The 17,455-nt window shown below is 38.4% G+C and overlaps 1 protein-coding gene across 2 annotated transcripts in view; it reads left to right on the top strand.

Moving 5' to 3' along the window:
- Nucleotides 1-17,455, top strand: part of A1CF (APOBEC1 complementation factor) — a 79,013-nt gene that overhangs the window by 24,572 nt on the left and 36,986 nt on the right. For both annotated transcript variants that reach the window (XM_059397426.1, XM_059397425.1), the window contains exons 2-3: nucleotides 673-816; nucleotides 16,516-16,650. In XM_059397426.1, coding sequence (XP_059253409.1) covers nucleotides 718-816; nucleotides 16,516-16,650 — 234 coding nt within the window. In that variant the 5' untranslated portion in view covers nucleotides 673-717. The remainder of the gene's footprint in view (nucleotides 1-672; nucleotides 817-16,515; nucleotides 16,651-17,455) is intronic.

Below are 17,455 nucleotides of genomic sequence, written 5' to 3'. Positions count from 1 at the left end.
TGGGGTCGAGTCCCGCATCGGGCTCTCTGCTCAGCAGAGAGCCTGCTTCCCTCTCTCTCTCTCTCTCTGGCTGCCTCTCCGTCTACTTGTGATTTCTCTCTGTCAAATTAATAAATAAAATCTTTAAAAAAAAAACCCATAGGACCCCTTTATTACAGAGACTAATTTGCATGATGATTCTTATAGATGCAACAGAGCACACTCTGTTCTAGAAACTTATCTTTGGTGAATAAGTAGATAAAGGTTTTAGGTACCACACTGAGTAGAGAGAGAAAGCTCAATCTCTCAGGATAATACTTTATCCTAGTGATTTGATTTAATCACCCTGTTCTCTTCCCACATCTGCAAGGACCGTTTTGCCTATTTTTAATCGATAGGAGCTAATTTGTTTTTGAGCATTTGGTGACATTCCGAAATAATTGAATTGCTATTTACTGATCTGCCTTCTAATTGGAGAAGGGGGGATTACTCGTTTGTGTTACAAATTCCAACTAAAATTGAACGTTTTTTTAAAAACGCTTTTTTAATGAGACATTTCACATTTGTGTGTGGCTGTTCATTAACACTAACTTAGTGAATTATTTACAGAGGATGTTTCCTAAAGATGTCCTTTGTGAGAAGGACAAGTTTGGCAACAGTAATTTACTTAATTTATCTTAAATTTGGTTTCAGTGAGCAACCCTAATTAACCTGATTTTTTGCTGATAATCACTCTCAATGGAATCAAATCACAAATCCGGGGACGGATTGAGCGGCACCCAGAAGGAAGCAGCCCTCCGCGCCCTGGTCCAGCGCACAGGATATAGCTTGGTCCAGGTAGGAACTTCTTGCAACCTCTGCTGAGATCCAGCACTGAGTTCTCTGAATGGTGGGAATATTCGTGGTCCTAAGATGCAAAATGTGAATGGTCAGCTGTGTAACTCTGGACGGATGTTCGTTCCCGGGGGGATGAAGTTACATCATTTCAGTGTTTGCGGGTGACCCTGCTGATGACTTTCTTTCCACTCTGGCTCTCAGCTTCATCTTAGCTGGTCCTTTGGAAGCAGAATCGGCATTCATAGTCACTGGGACTATCGTAGCTTTAAAAGAACACTTGGGTACATGAAAAGCCAATTGGAATTTACTACCCAAGGTATTCTATGAAGTGGAACCACGCTAGTGTTGCAAGAATCAGCAGAGAACAAGCTATCCTGGAACTAACCTTAGTTTCCCGAGAGACTCCCTACTTCTAGACTTCTAGGGGCACCCCAGGACTGACCGTTGGTCACCGGAGCTATTCCATGAAGCTTTCTCAGAACACCTCCCCAGGCAGCTTTAGGATCTGTAATAGTTTCTCTCCATGTCCAGCATTTTTAAAAAGGAAAAAGTTCTACAACTGACTATTCCTAGATGTTGGTTAAGAATTATCTATATAGATTATTGCTGTTTCTATAAAAAAAAAACCTCCTTTAGAGAGGTTAGGACACACTGAAAAGAAAGCTAATATTTAGCATATCTTACTTGAAGAAATAATGTTGCCCTTTTTACCATAAGACAAAGTGGAATCTCACTACTTTTTACACTTGCTACAGTTTTTACACACACTACACTTTTCATTCCCAGCTGTAATCTTTCACCCACATACCTTTTGAACTTAATCAAACCCATGTGCTGTTACAAATACAAGTTTCATTTGGATAACAATAAAACATGCAACATGCTCCTATAATAATCCAAAGGATTATTACATAATCCTTTGTCAGATTGTTACAAAGTGTACTTCATTTAGTTATGTTAGATACCAACAATACTTAATTTTATTTTTCTTTTAACCTTCTTTGTATCTGAAACACTTATACAAAGATGGTGGTAGTAGAAGCATTTAAACCCTTTTGAAAAGCAATTAATATTTATACATAAGGATGTTTGCTTTCTGAAAAATTAATCTGTAATGGCCCAAAATATAATGATAGGAATATATATAAACCTGCCTGGCATGGCATTATTTTTAACACCTCAATATCACACACCTAAATGGATAAAAGAAAATCATTAAGCAAACTATGAATATATAATCATTACATTCAATAATCAGAACTTTATGAGAATTAACCACAAAACATGTAAATTGTCTGTTCAGTTTTATTCAAAGCACTAGTTCTTCCTTTTCCCCAGATGAAATTCAGGGCATGTCTCATGACTTTTCTGGTAACTCTCAGGTAATTAAAAAAAAAAAAAAATCTTCCACTAAATAGTAGTATGTCCACTGCAGTATAATAAAAACTTCAAATTATAGCTATTTCCTTTCCCATGTATGTCAAAGTAGAGGGTGATTTCTATTTTCTTCCTTTATGCGTTCGGAAGCATAATTTCCCATTCCAGTCTGCTAACTATGCGTTCGGACTCAGCTGAGACAGAAGGAAGGGATCAAAGCAAAGAGTGGGGGGCAGCGTGGGCTTGACTCATAGCCAGCCCTGGGCTCTCTGGGTCTCGAGGCAGGCAAGTAAGATCATCACAGACTTCCTTAATTCCACTGTTAGGCATCTCTCCCCTGCTTCACCCTCCTCTGGCTGGCCACTTTCCTGGGCCTCTGACTCCTTCTGCAGAGCTCTTTTTGACACTCTAAGCAGAGCTCCTAGGGAGAAGGGAAGATAACCCCTCTCCATGGGGCCTACATGTGGCCAAACTCTAGCCCCCGGAAAGCACTCACACGTTCTCCGACCAGCAAAACCTGGAGGTACGGTTTCCACAAAGCAACCACCTCTCATTCTCGTCAACAGGAAAGCAGGAGAACCCACTGCTTTCACCATCAGGGATTTCAGGAGTGAGTTAGACCTACCAGCCTAGTATGCTCCCCAAAACAGGGGGTGCTCTGAGTGGTTTCCTTATTGCCCCTGCCACAGTTCATTGAGATGCACCTACCAATTCCTCTCACATTGGGGAAATCAGAATCCACAACTCACCAGCAGGGGTGTCCAAATAGCTCCACAAACCCCTCCCAGACTCCACCACTGCTTTCCTAAACCCAGGGATGGGGAGCAGGGAACAGTGAGGAGGTGTTGCATCAAGAATGTAAACAATTATAGCAATTTCTTCCTACCTCTTCCTCCTGCTTGGTGGTCCAATAACTTGGTTCCATATCCAAGCCAGAGGCCAAAGAGAGTCCCATCCATCTTAAAATCCTGTTGCCAATTAAATAGCATTCGGTCATGAAGTAACCACTTTAAAAAATTCTGGACAGAATCCCACCCCCTTCTCCCAAACCCCCTCCCCCCGGCAACCCTCAGTTTGTTTTGTGAGATTAAGAGTCACTTATGGTTTGTCTCCCTCCCAATCCCATCTTGTTTCATTTATTCTTCTACCCACGATTTGGTGAGTGCTGCGAAGTGTGTAAACCTGGTGATTCACAGACCTGTACCCCTGGGGATAAAAATATATGTTTATAAAAAATAAAAAATTAAAAAAAAAAAAAAGACTATTCTACCCTAAAAAAAAAAAAAAAAAAAATTCTGGACAGAAAATTGTAACGTCTTATTACAGCTGTGTGAAAAGTTTACAGGTCGTATATTTTTTAAAGGCTCAAATAGAGAAGGAGATCGTTTTACCAACCAAATGCAAGGATGTAAGATCATTTGCAATATAGACAGAGGGAGACCAATAGGGCTCTTTTCCTTTTATAATGAGAAGTGAGTTGGGGGAAATCGGAGGAGGAGACAAACCATGAGAGACTGTGGACTATGAGAGACAAACTGAGGGTTTTGGAGAGGAGGTGGGGAGAGGGTTGGGTGATCCTAGTGGTGGGTATTAAGGAGGCACGGATTGCATGGAGCACTGGGTGTAGTGCATAAACAATGAGCTTTGGAACACTGAAAAAATAAATAAATAAAATGAAATGAAAAAAAAAATGCTTCCCAATCAAATCACCCTAAAAACATATGGCCGATCTGCATATTACTTTGAATTTATTTTTTCAATTACATTCAGAAAAGGTCAATAATGGAACCACATTAATAGCAATTAAATAACAACAGACATTTAGTAGGCACTTCTATTCTAGCTGCTTTGTATAAATTCATTCGCTGTATCCTTACAACAACACTATGATCATCTCCAGCTTCCAGATAAGAAAAACAAGGCACTAGGAGGCTAGGTACCTTGCTCATGATTTATAGGCTATAATTCCACTGCTACTGGCCAGAATTTCTGGCAAGATTTACAGAACTAAGAGAAGTTACAATATTATCTTTCTGATTGCAATTTTAGGCTCTAGCATGACAGGGCATGCAAAAACTATTTTGTTGAGCCTAAACTTTATAATGGGATTCACTTTCAGTAGTACTATTTATTTGCTAACAAAGTGACTGATTGGGTCAGAAATTCTTCCATAATGGGGGCCCCTGGGTGGCTCAGTGGGTTAAAGACTCTGCCTTCCTTCAACTCAGGTCATGATCTCAGGGTCCTGGGATCGAGCCCCACATTGGGCTCTCTGCTCAGCAGAGAGCCTGCTTCCTCCCTGCCTCTCTGCCTGCCTCCGCCTACCTGTGATCTCTGTCAAATAAATAAACAAAATCTTTAAAAAAAAAAAAAAAGAAAGAAAGAAAGAAAGAAAAGAAAAGAAATTCTTCCATAATGTAAAACCTAGAATGCTAAAACCTCGTTATCCGGACCTAAACCCTCTAGTCAAGGTCTACATACATACAGCACTAGGTTCAATCATTTTGAATGAATTGGAAAATCCCTCCTGATTTTGGCTGCAAAGTATAGGAAGTCACCCAAGACTTTTTAAATGGGAGACCTGTGGTTTAACTTGTTCCTTGCCACAAGTTGTATAATCTTCAACACGTCCCTTAAGCACTCTGGGTTGTAATTTCCAGAATACTGGCTAGGTCCTGCCCCTATTCTACTAGTCATGATGTTGCCATCCTGGGATCTGCCCAGTCCAGTCACTGGTCCACAGCCCAGATTAACTGGCTGGAAAAGGAGAGCAGCATGTTGAAGGTACAGCCTCAGCGCTTTGGGACTTAGGGGAGACTTTTCAGCCTTCTCCATACTTTAGTCTTTGCAAAGAGGGCAACATCAGGTTTCCTTTTTTTAAAAATCTCTGTACAAAAAATTAAGATAAAGCAATAGCTTAGTACAATTCTGGGAGCATACCCATAAAAAGATCATTTTAAACATGAGGGTATTTGCTAACTTAGGTGTTGGGGAATTTATTTTGCCGTGTCTTCACAGCCTCTGAGATTGAACACTGAACACTCGCAAAAGGAGAATTCAAAAACCAGAGGGTGACTCACTTGTGCTCTCTTATCACCAGCAGGACAAATAGAGCCGTCAAAAATAGAATTTTGCAGGTTACTTAATAACGTGAGCCAGTCTTTTATATCCCAACTGATGCAACACTTTGTGCCTGTGAGCATTTGAATTATTGTAAAAAAAAAAAAAAAAAAAAAAAAAGAAGGAGAGAGAGATCACAATGTATATCTTTGGATATTGATAGCTGGAAATTTCATCAAAGTACCTTGGAGAAAATAAAGGGACGTTAATGCCATATCCTGCATTTAGTGGACATTCAATAAATTTTGATAAAAATTGTGTAACATTGACAAGTTAGACCTTCAACTTCACTCTTCGGCTAATGCCACACAGAAATATTTTGGAAGGAATTATGCTGCAATGTTGTTGCTCTGTCAACAGTCTTTGTCTCCAAACAATGGCATTAGGGGTGGTGATTTTGTTCCCCTACTCTTTCATTCTTAACTGAACTTGCCAGATTTTCTGAAACAAGTATATTTTTGAGAGTGAAAATATACTTGAGAAAAAATCAGATCATGTTGATCCTTTCTTCAAGAACGCTTTAATGTTATGGGTCATGAACTCTGACCTATGATGATCCTTCCATCTGGAATTTTCTCCTTTATGCCAGAAAAATCCATTTTCATAGATGAGCATTGTCCACAAACTTCCCACCCAACATGTGATTAGTTTACATGAATTTTAATTTTAGTAAAACTAAAACTAAAGATATATTTAATAAATATCACCCTAGAGTAGTCCAAATATTTTTAAAAGTAGGATACTTCTTCATGTATTATTTTAAAATAATTGTATTTATCATGTATTTTTCATACTTAAGTATTATTTTTAAATAGTTCAAAATATGTATTAACACTGTTGTCCGATTACCCGGATAATCTATTTTCTAAAAATCATTACGACACACACTTTTATGAAGTATGACAGTCCCATTGCTTTCTTAATCCAGTGATTGTCTTTAGTATGCATAAAGGATTTTTTGTTTTTCTGTTTTATTTCTGTAATCCATCTTATTGAACACAGTGTGTTAGTAGGAGGCCTTGGGATTATAGAAGTGGAAGATGCAGCATCTGTCCTAAAATGCATATAAAGTAGTTGCAATGAAATTGAGTTTATCCAAAATTAAAAATGGTAACATAAGACCCAGTGAGTGAGCAATACAGCTGTGGGTGCCCCCCTTCTGTATGGAGCCATAAAACAGACCATTCCCTCACCTAATGAGTGGGGACAAATACTTAGACATAAGGATGTTCATCACAGTGGAATTTATAATGTCAAAAACAGATATATCCTAAACGTTCAATAAAAAAAATCACTGGCCACAAAAAATATGGTCACCTTTCTATTTCCCAATTATGTAGTCAGGAAGTAGGATTTCAAAGAAAGACATGGAGCAATGTCCAAGCATGAATGTTGGCCTAAAAATGAGAATGCAGAGCTGTATACAGCTTCTAAAAAATGTTCTGAGAAATTCTTTACGCACAGTACAAATACTGGGAAAATAATAAAATGTAATCTCTGATTAGAGTTAAGTTTTTCTTGCTTGATGCTCTTTTTTCCCAAACTTTCTATAATGAGTATGGACTATTTTTATGATAAGGGAAAAAAAATTCTCATGAAGTGAAAAAATGTTCTAGGCAGCACTCAGTCAGCGATCAACAAATTGGGAAATTTTCATGGAGAAAACCTCACTATTAAAGGTGTAGTATAGTTCTCTGGATTCATTAGGCTGGTCTATCAAATCTTTGTAGTGTTTGAAATTTGCTTAATATTATTATTGTCTAACCTTTTCATTTTGCAGTCAGAAAACAAACCCCAGCCTTCCACAATTCAGCAAACACAGGAGCCAGAGGTCAGCCAGCTGAGACTCAACTTTGGCTACCGCCTGTTTTTGTCATTTTTTAGATTTTTTAGATTTCTAGATTTTTCAAGAGTTGTTTTTTAAAAAGCCAAAAATATTAACTACCTGACCCTTTCCAGAAAAATTTGCTGACTTCAACTCTAATGTTTATTCTAATACTTTGAGAAGCGAATTCACAGGTTTTAAAGAAAATTCCGCATTGCATAAATGAGTGTTTAAACTCGCTTAATAGGAGCAGGCACACCCTCTTGGTCTTACTACCTCCTGCCTGCTCCCACCGGAGCCTAATTCACTCATCCATTCATTTGTTAACTCCACAAAGAGGGCTAGGGTTCCTGCCTTCATGAAGGTTAAGTTATCTTCAAGGGGAGGCAGAAAATAATCAAGTAAAGAAACCAAAAAAATTACCGATCATGGTAAGTGCCATGAATATCATAAACTGGGCAGTGTGACAGAGCAGAACAGGGAACTCTTCAAGCCAGGGGACACTACAGCTGGAACTTGGAGGGTGAACACAAAAAAAGAACCTTGGAAGGAGCTGGAGACATAGGAGCATCCGTTCCCATAGCACTTGAACAGCAAAGACGTTAGTGTGCCTTAATTCCACAGACCCAGTAAGATTGGGTCAGACAAGCCCTTCCCTATCCCTATTAATCAGCCATGACTGGGTTCCTGGGAACAGGTCCCCCAGCCTACAAACAAAATGCGGCTTCATTCCCACCCCTCAAACTTGGCTTGCTGCGCCCATTCTCTTATGTGGAATTCCAATACAACCATGTATTTTAATTCCCATGTGCTCATCTCCTCAACAAATATGTACAAGTCAGGAGGCAGAAAGGCTGGTGCTAGATTGGCATATAGGGGATTAGGATACCATCTTTCTCAGGGTGCCCCAAATTAACCCCGTTCCTCTCTCTGGTTTTGTAGAATGTCCTCCACTAATTTTACTTGGGTACTGCTTAAGTTGCACTGTTTTTCTTATGAATAATGCAATGAAAATAAGCCACTTAGGATTCCTGTATTTACAACCAGTTCCGTCTGGTGATGGATGAGCACAGGGAGCACAGGGAGAAGCAGATGGAAGAACACTGTGGCACGGACATTCTTTTCCAATCGCCACACAAAAATCCTAGGGACAAAAATAGGAATTTGACTTCATGGTAAAAGATAGCTCCTGGGTCCTACTTTTTCTTCCATTGCCTCGTACCACCTGTTCATGTCCCTGCTATCCAACGACTTAAGTCATTCACCAAGTGTGTTAATACTAATTCTTTAAATAGGTAGACTGAGCATGAGAACAGGATGGGGCCTGTAGATCATCACAGACATGTGTTTCCCTAAGCTTATCACCCCAGCCACCCACAGACCAGCTTTAAAAACTCCCAAGAAGCCTTTGCTTTCACTAGCCAGAAATGCCAAAGCACAGAGTGGAAGACTCCAAAGGAAGGAAGCTCTGTGAATCTTTTTGTGCAAAACGTATGGCTGCATGCCTGACAGGTGATGGGAACTTCAGGATCCCAAGAAATGGAAATGGAGCCCTAAAGCTATATTCAAACAGCCATGAATTTCTCCTAAAATAGAGTAATAGAGAATTGATTATATAGGAGATCTTCAACTGAAGGTTGAAAATCTTTGCAAACTAAGCCTGAGAGTGTTTTCCCTTTAACTAGAAGCACGTGGGGTTTTCCATTTAAAACTAGGTGTATCATGATTTAAATAGGCGGAAACATGGGACAGCTCTTTGGGACTATGGACTTTGCCTGTGGGCAACTTTGGCATTTCTTAAATTGTTACCTGTCTACTACTGATCAAAATAAATAGTATTACCCAAATAACTATTTTTAACAGGGAACCAAAAATAAATGGTTATCTTCAGAACCCAAAACTTTATCAAGAGATTCAAAGATAGCTATCTAACATAGGCAAGGCCAAGGACAGTGAGATCACAATGCCGGACGGTCATGAATTGCATATGAGGTCAGTAGTTATGACTCTTTTTCACATTGTTTCAGAGGCACAGGGTGGAGAGGAGAGACAATGTTGAATGGCGTGTTGACACAGCATTAAATGACTCTATCTCAGAGTAAGGATTTTTCTACAGCTGACCCCTGAACAATGTGGGAGTTGGGGTACTCTTCCCACACACACAGTCAGAACTCTGCCTGTTGACTTTTGACTCCCTAGCAACTTAATCACTAGTAGGCTACTGTTGACTGGAAGCCTTACCGATAACATTAACAGTTGATTAACACATACTTAGTATGTTGTATTATATACTGTCCTCTTAAAATAAAGCTAGAGAGATGTTAAGAAAATCATAGGGAAGAGAAAATATATTTACAGCCCTGTAAAAAACTGGCATATAAGTGGGCCTGTGCAGTTCAAATCCATGTTGTTCAAGGATCAACTGTACTTTGCATTCTTTTTCAAACTTTCTGATAAGAAAAGTTAGTTGTGGGGCCCCTGGGTGGCTCAGTAGGTTAAGCCTCTGCCTTCGGCTCAAGTCATGATCCCAGTATCCTGGGATCAAGCCCCACATCAGGCTCTCTGCTTGGCAGAGATCAAGCCTGTCAAATCAAAGCCTGTTTGCTTTCAAACACTTCAAATATTGAGATGCTGAATTCCAAAAGTTTGCCACACATAATCCTTTAAGTGAAAGGACAAGTATTCCAGATTTTAAATGCATCATTTGATAACATAAATTATTTCTGCCTCTAAAAGTGAACAACCTGAGATGTTATTAGGAATATTTTGCTGGACAATAGGGCTTCAGTAGTTAGCTTTCCAAAGTGAAACAAATATGATTCCTAATTTCCTAAAAGTCATTTTTGTGGAAGAAAAATATCATACTTTAAAAAAAAAATAAGATGTAAGGGCTCGGTGGAGAGTGAAACAAATAATTGTTAAGAGCCAATTTATTCTTCTTCTACCCACTTAAGCCTCCATGTTAAAAGCTGGGTGTATTTTTCATTGTGATTTCTGCCATAAACATGTGCCAATAATACTGTTCAGAATTCAATAAATCAACTCTTTCTAGTCAAGTTAATTTTAAAAGTAAACTTTTTCTCACATACATAAACGGAAAAGCCATGGGTTATATATGGTAATTACATGTTTTCTAATGTACAATAAAATGCATATCTATTCAGATAAACCAATGGCCTCTAAACTACCTAGTATCACACACAATGTACTTTCAGAAACACTAAGCTATAAGAGGATAAAGTTAAATTTATATCTGCCTATTCCGTTCATGATTTAGCTTCTCCTCTCAGTTTCCAGACGTAGTCTCACAGTTCTATAAATTTTAACATCCTATTTATTCAGCCTTTACATCATAATTATTATTGTTCCTCTATTTTTAGAAAAATAATACCTGATATGCCTATTGGATATGCTTTTTAAGGACTCTAAAATATAGAGCTAATAAGAGGAATGTCAAGTTCCACAGTACATAAGTTAAATAGACTCTGCTTTCTAAAATTTCTCAGCCTAAAAGAGATTTCACCAAGCTGAGCTCACTGATCTTATGATATAAAGGCAAATAAATGAGAGACGGATCGTTATCTTTACATAGAATTAACAAGATGAGTATTCCCCATAGCACTGTCTATTGGCATCAGGGAACACAAAAGTTCATAAGCAGACCAATGGTAAAATCACATCTAGGAGAACCCTCATGGTCCCTCTCACTTAAGTACTCTGAGATTCGGGTTGAACTCTACTACATATGAGATGTATAGGTGGTCTGTAGGTGAGAATAGAAATAATGTCTAATGGAGAATTTTATTCAATCTCACAAATCCATAACTGGGGAAATATGGCATTAAGTCACAAACTTCAAAAGACACAGTCTTGAAATCTGTTCTTGATACACTGATACCAGCTCCAAGAAGAGTCTCCAAGGGTCTGGTCACAGGACCAGTGTCCTGGGCATAGCCCTGGTGACTACAATGCCTGTGAAGGTGACAAATGCCACTGAGCACAATTGGGTTGTCCAGCACCTGAACTAATAGGAACAGAAATAAATATAAACATAGCCAGTTGGAAAATGGGCAGGAGAACATCTGAAAGCAGTTTAGTAAGGGAACGTACACAATTTCTTCCCCTTGGCAAGAAAAAACAAAGGACCAAAGAGAACCACAAAAGAGGATTACAGAGGATTTCCAAAGAATCATTCAAGGAATGGAAATTACTATTCAGGAAACTTTAAAAAAATGGACTCTATAAATGTTTATTAATGAATCCCCTTCTTTTTATAAAGGGGCTCACTTAGAGGAGAAAACAAACCATCTGGTCTCCACGTTTGGTGAAACTAAAAAGTAGGCAGAGCACAATACAATGAATTATAAAGATCATGAGCCTGAGAAAAATGCTGCTGTGACTTGGGACAGTATATAAGCCACAGAATTCACCAGACTGAGAATCAGAGTGTTCAATCTGGTGTTTTGTGCAATAAATTAAATCAATGTGACTTTAAGCAAGTCACATAATATCTCTGGTCTCAGTTTCCTTGTTTGTAAAATGAGCATACTGCGCTAATATAAAATCCAAAGAAAAATATTATTACAAGCATGAGCTTGGGGTTCAAATTTTGTCTTCATCACTTACAGTTTGAGTGACTTTGAACACAGTCTATGTGTTGGATTTCTCATCTATAAAATGAATAGCATCACTCCCATAGGTTTGTTGAGGATATTAAATGAGTTAATAGAGTCAAAAGCCCTTAGCACAGTATGTGATCCAATTAGGAATAACTGTTGAGGGCTTTTTTGTTTTTGTTTTTCTTGCTATTTACATGTAACAGAAGTCCACTGTCCTCCATTATGCATAAAAGGAGTTTATTAAAAGAATGTTTGTTTACAGAAACTCTGATTTGGAGAATTAAGTGAAAGAGTAAGCCTTCAGGAAGGTTTTCAAAGTTTTGACGAAGTAAGGTTTTAGGAATCCGCATCACAAATCCGGAATGAAAAGAAAATGCACCATGGGGTCTTGAACACTGAAGTTTGCACCATTATGATTTCTGCACCAGAACTCCATTTTACTTTATTGTAACCATTACTATCCCAACAGCAAAAGAAGCTGGAAGAGCAAATATCTGGCCTTTTTTAACTCTGTAGGAAAACACAATTTGGCTCAGATTCCCCAACGTATAAAAAGGTCAGATGCCAGATGGCCAAAATGAACTCAGTCCATTTGGCCTCAAACTAAGATTTATTGCTTACAATCATTTATGGAAGTTTGGGTGGTTTTATTCATGTCAAGAAGATGGTATACATCATTTCTTAGAGTCTATGATTCTGTAATGAAAGGCTTAAAATATCTGTGATAGAGGAACATCCAAATACTCTTGATATATAAACTGAGTTACTAGGTGGGCTTGGTGTCCAGTATGTGAATTACACCCACGGATTTATAGTTAGAATTAGGTCTTCCCTTTTTAATTTACATGGTTGAACGTTTCTATTTATGTGCTACGAGAAAGTCAATAGTTTCCAAGTCTTTGATTAGAAAAATACAAGTTCCCAGAATTTAATGAACATTCCCTCATGAAAAGCAAAAACCTATATTCTTTCTCTCGGAACTATTAATACATTTGTGCTACCGGGGGAATGCATCCCACGAGGAGGATATCAGCCAGGAGGGGAAAGAGCCATTATAACTGGGCTTTATCTATTTTAAACTCCTCGACTATAAAAACAGTGCCCAAAATACCAGCAATCCAGCTCCCAACTGTCCTTTCTGAGTAATGGACAGCTATTCTAATCCCATGACTAATGCCCCTCGCTGTCTTAAATGAGCACAGATGATCACCCCTTGTGCGTGCCTAGTCCAGCGGCTGGTGCGTAGGGCGATCCCCCCATGCATGAGCTTTGTGACGTCTCTGAACCAGCCAGACTCTGTGATCCCCCAAAAAAATACTCTTGGGGAATTTTTGTCCAGTGTTTATGGAAACCGTAGAAAGACAATTAATAAGCTTTCCTGCCCAATCATTTTGGCTCATAAGCAGATGAATCCTCCTATTCACAGTGACGAGCACAAAATAGTCCGGTGATATTTTTAGCAATTGTAGCAAGAAAGAAAAACTTTAAAGGCTAGTCTGCTGGTTGCCTATTTTCAAACTATCAGACAAAGCCTGTCAAATCAGAAATTCTGGAATAGCTATTTTGGTATTAGGGGAGGAAAGTTTGGTTTCTTCAACCTAAAGATTAAATATACTACCAAATTTATACTATGTTCATCCTAATAATCCACTGAACAGACCTCTAGACATTTAATATATACAAAAATGGCCTCAGAGGGATCATTAGCAACCAAATGGACTTTTAAAAAGTGAACTTTAGCCCAGCAATAGAAATATGTCTCCTTATAAGCAACAGTTATCAGATCCGTCCTTCCAAAATCTGTGTAATAAAATGATCGGAAAATGGAAAGGATTTTAAATGCGACAGAGTGTTTGCCATTTACTGGCATGATCATTTTTTTCACAAGTGAATACGTAAAGGTATGAATCTGTTATAAACGATTACACTTCCATATAACAAGGCAAAATGTAGGGATTAAGCTGATGGTCTCTAAAACCAGACGGCCTGAGGTCAAATCCTGGCTTTGCCTCTTCCCAACCATGTGACCTCAGCAAAGTACTTACTCTCTCTGGACTTCAGGGTTTTCTGTAAAATGGGGACAGCAGTAGTCCTTAACTTCTGACAATAGCAGTGTCCAGCCTATAGCAAGTGTCATATAGGTTTTTGTTAGAAAATCAGTAACTTTTAATATATCTCTGAAAATGTCAACTTCATATTTTTCAGCAAAGTCTTGGTTGAGATAGAGTTCATTCATTCTAGAATTCTTAAGGCATTTTTTTTTCTAGAAGTAATTCTCAGTGCTACAGAAGTTCTGCTAGAAGATTCTTCAATATAAGGGACAAAAAAAAAATACAAGAACTCTTGAGGCAAATATTAAAATAATTAGTGAAATAAATAAACACCCGATTGCTGGAGGCAAAAAATAATCAAGGCAAGGTAGAACACCCATCTGACACCTTTTTTAAAAAAATTTAAAACAATATTATATAAATTAGGAATAAAAAAAGCGATTGCAACCAGAGACATAGTTTATACCATAACCTAAAAACCTTTGAGCTAATACTTATAAAATAATTGAGAAAGTCCCAAGTTGGTTTGTATAAAGATTTAACAGTGAAACTAGAGTGTTTTACCTTAGATTTTAAACTATCATATAAACAATGTCTTTAAACAACTGATATATGACTTTTTAGAACACACATAGGAAAATATTTGGAAAAGCATATAAATTTAACAGAAACTACTTCAATAGATGGGCAGAGTGACACACTGAGGAATGTTTCTCTTTATCTGATACATAACTATGTTTTTTGCCTCCTGCATTATAGTTTTTTCCAACAACTTGTACCATTTTATAGTATAAAACTCCTTAAAGTATTACTTGAAGAAGTTAGCAATAAATGCTGGTATTTGGTCCCTTATATTCACTTTTCTTCAAAAATCAAAGTAAAGTCTAATGACCAAGAGCTCTGGCTATACCTACGTGGGAAGTAAGTGTACCTTTACCCAGAAAGCACACTATTGCCAATCAGCAGCAATGCATCTGACCCATACTCCACTTGGAGCTCCTGAAGTTGCTTTCAGGTCTTTAACCTCTAGAAAAAATAAAGATAGCACTGCTGTCTTTAATATCTAATAATGAAAAGAACCAAACTCTTCCCCATAAAAGGCCAAGTGTTTTTACCAAGGGTTGGTTGATATTACCAAGGGTTGGTTGGCGTTAGCAAGGGTTGGTTGGTGTTAGCAAGTGTTGGTATTCTATTTGGGTGGAGAACAGTATTGCTTCCCACAAAGAGAACTAACATCAGTAAACTCCCCTCGCCATATTGTCAACTTTGAAAACAGATTTAAGTCCCTCACTAGCTACCCCCAATATCAGCCAGTCCACTTCTTCAAATGTTAATCTTCATAATGTTTCTATTTAGGACTTTCTATCATGGACGTGCTTGGCACATCAGACAGCCCAAATCCAAGAAGGCAAGGAGAGAATTAATAACTGTTGACTATATATCTCATGCCTAGAACAGTGCCAGACATATTTGATGTATTAGATCCTTTAATCAAAAAGTCACTATTATCCTCACTCTATGTATGATAATACTGAGGTTCTAAGAAGATAAGTCATTTGCCCAAAGCCCCATAGCTAGTGAGTCAGAGAGTCAGGCAGCCCTGCTCCAGAGCCCTCACTGCCATACCACAGACACTCCATGTTATAGCAGAGCCCTGGATTCAAAGTATAGTCAGATCCTCTGATGATCAGACATTGTGGAGACTGAATGACAAAAATCATAAGTAATTTGTCCAGCACTTTACATGTTCTCACAACACTTATCACAAGCCAGTGCTGAAGCACAGAGCTTGGTATTAATAAGTCAGGAAAGGACAGATGTTGGCAAGGTTGTGGAAAAAGGGGAACCCTCCTATGCTGTTGGTGGGAATGCAAGCTGGTGCGGCCCCTCTGGAAAACAGTATGGCGGTTCCTCAAAAAGTTGAAAATAGAGCTATTTTATAATGCAGCATTCACACTACCGGGTATTTACCCCAAATATACAAATGTAGTGACCTGAAGGGGCACGTGCACCCGAATGTTTATAGCAGCAATGTCCACAATAGCCAAACTATGGAAAGAACCTAGATGTCCATCAACAGATGAATGGATAAAGAAGATGGGGTGTATATATGGATACAATAGAATAGTATGTAGTCATTTAAAAAGCCCCACAAAATCTTGCCATTTGCAATGACATGGATGGAACTAGAGGGTATTATGCTAAGTGCAATAAGTCAATTAGAGAAAAACAATTATCATATGATCTCTCTGATATGATGAATTTGAGAGGCAGGTGAGGGGGGTCATGGGAGGTAGGGAAGGAAAAAACTAAACAAGATGGGACTGGGAAGGGAGACAAACCCTAAGAGACTCTTAATCTCAGGAAACAAACTGAGGGTTTCTGGGGATTGGGGAGGGGTGGGATGGAATAGGATGGCAGGGTGATAGTCCTTGGGAAGGGTATGTGCTATGGTGAGTGCTATGAAGTGTGTAAGCCTGACGATTCAGAGACCTGTATCCCTGAAGCAAGTAATACATTATATGTTAATAAAAAATAAATAAAACATAAATTCACATAAAGGAGACCTTGATTTTATCCTCTGCCCAGTTCACTATAATTTGTCAATGATAAATAAGTTCCTTATCCTGATTTGGAAAATAACTGAGGAACTTAAAGGTTTTATTGTTTTCTTCTCTGCCTCATATATTCCACCTGGGATTTGCAGGAAAATGGACAGAGGAAATATGGCGGCCCTCCACCGGGCTGGGATGCAGCACCTCCAGAAAGAGGCTGTGAAATTTTTATTGGAAAACTTCCCCGAGACCTTTTTGAGGATGAACTTATACCATTATGTGAAAAAGTGAGTCCAAATTTCATGTTTTCTTATCTCTCAAGGGAAAAATACTATACACTTTGTTAAAGTGCTCATTCTTGGCCGGGGATGGCTTCTCTTCTGATTGACATTCCTCAACATGGACAAACTCAAAACCTTCCTGTTAGTGGCTGTCCCCTTATTGTCAATGCCCTGAGGTCACCTTCCTATTCCTGATGGCTTGAACTAGGGCTGCTGCTCATTTTCAAGTTCTGATCCTTGATCTGCATAGGTGCACCGAGTTTGCAACAAGTTAGCCATCACTCTATAATACTACTACAATGATCTCTCCAAAATAAGATATTGCTCCAACTTGACATTCGAATATGGTTTTCCCAAGTGCACCATTTCACATCCAAAGAGCATGTGTAGGTTTGCCAACGCTCTTTGTGTACTTATACGTAATGGTTCAGAATGAAATTTGCTTCTACAGGTTTCATTTGGCTGCCCTAATGCATCAGCAAGATTAAGAATGGGGTCTCTCCAAGTCATTACATAATTAAGGAACATATTTCCTCAGTTTTAATGCCAAGTCATATATTGTAGCTAAACCCAAAGGTACAGGGAGAACAGAAAATTACAATTTGTTTTCAAGGTTTTACCAAGTGGTGTTTCAACTACCACATTCCTGGAAAATTTAGAAAAATTAGAGTCTAGCTATTTCTTTCCGTAAATGCCAAAATCAATTGTGTGTCTGGATAACCCAGCCTCTGATTCAGAACCACTCCTAATTTTATACAAACAATGTCATTTGGCATGTGCATAAATTATAAGGATTTGATCCTATAAGAAT

Source organism: Mustela nigripes, chromosome 4 (genome assembly GCF_022355385.1).
Source record: "Mustela nigripes isolate SB6536 chromosome 4, MUSNIG.SB6536, whole genome shotgun sequence".
NCBI classification, from domain to species: Eukaryota; Metazoa; Chordata; class Mammalia; order Carnivora; family Mustelidae; genus Mustela; species Mustela nigripes.
This window is presented reverse-complemented; position numbering and strand designations above follow the sequence as displayed.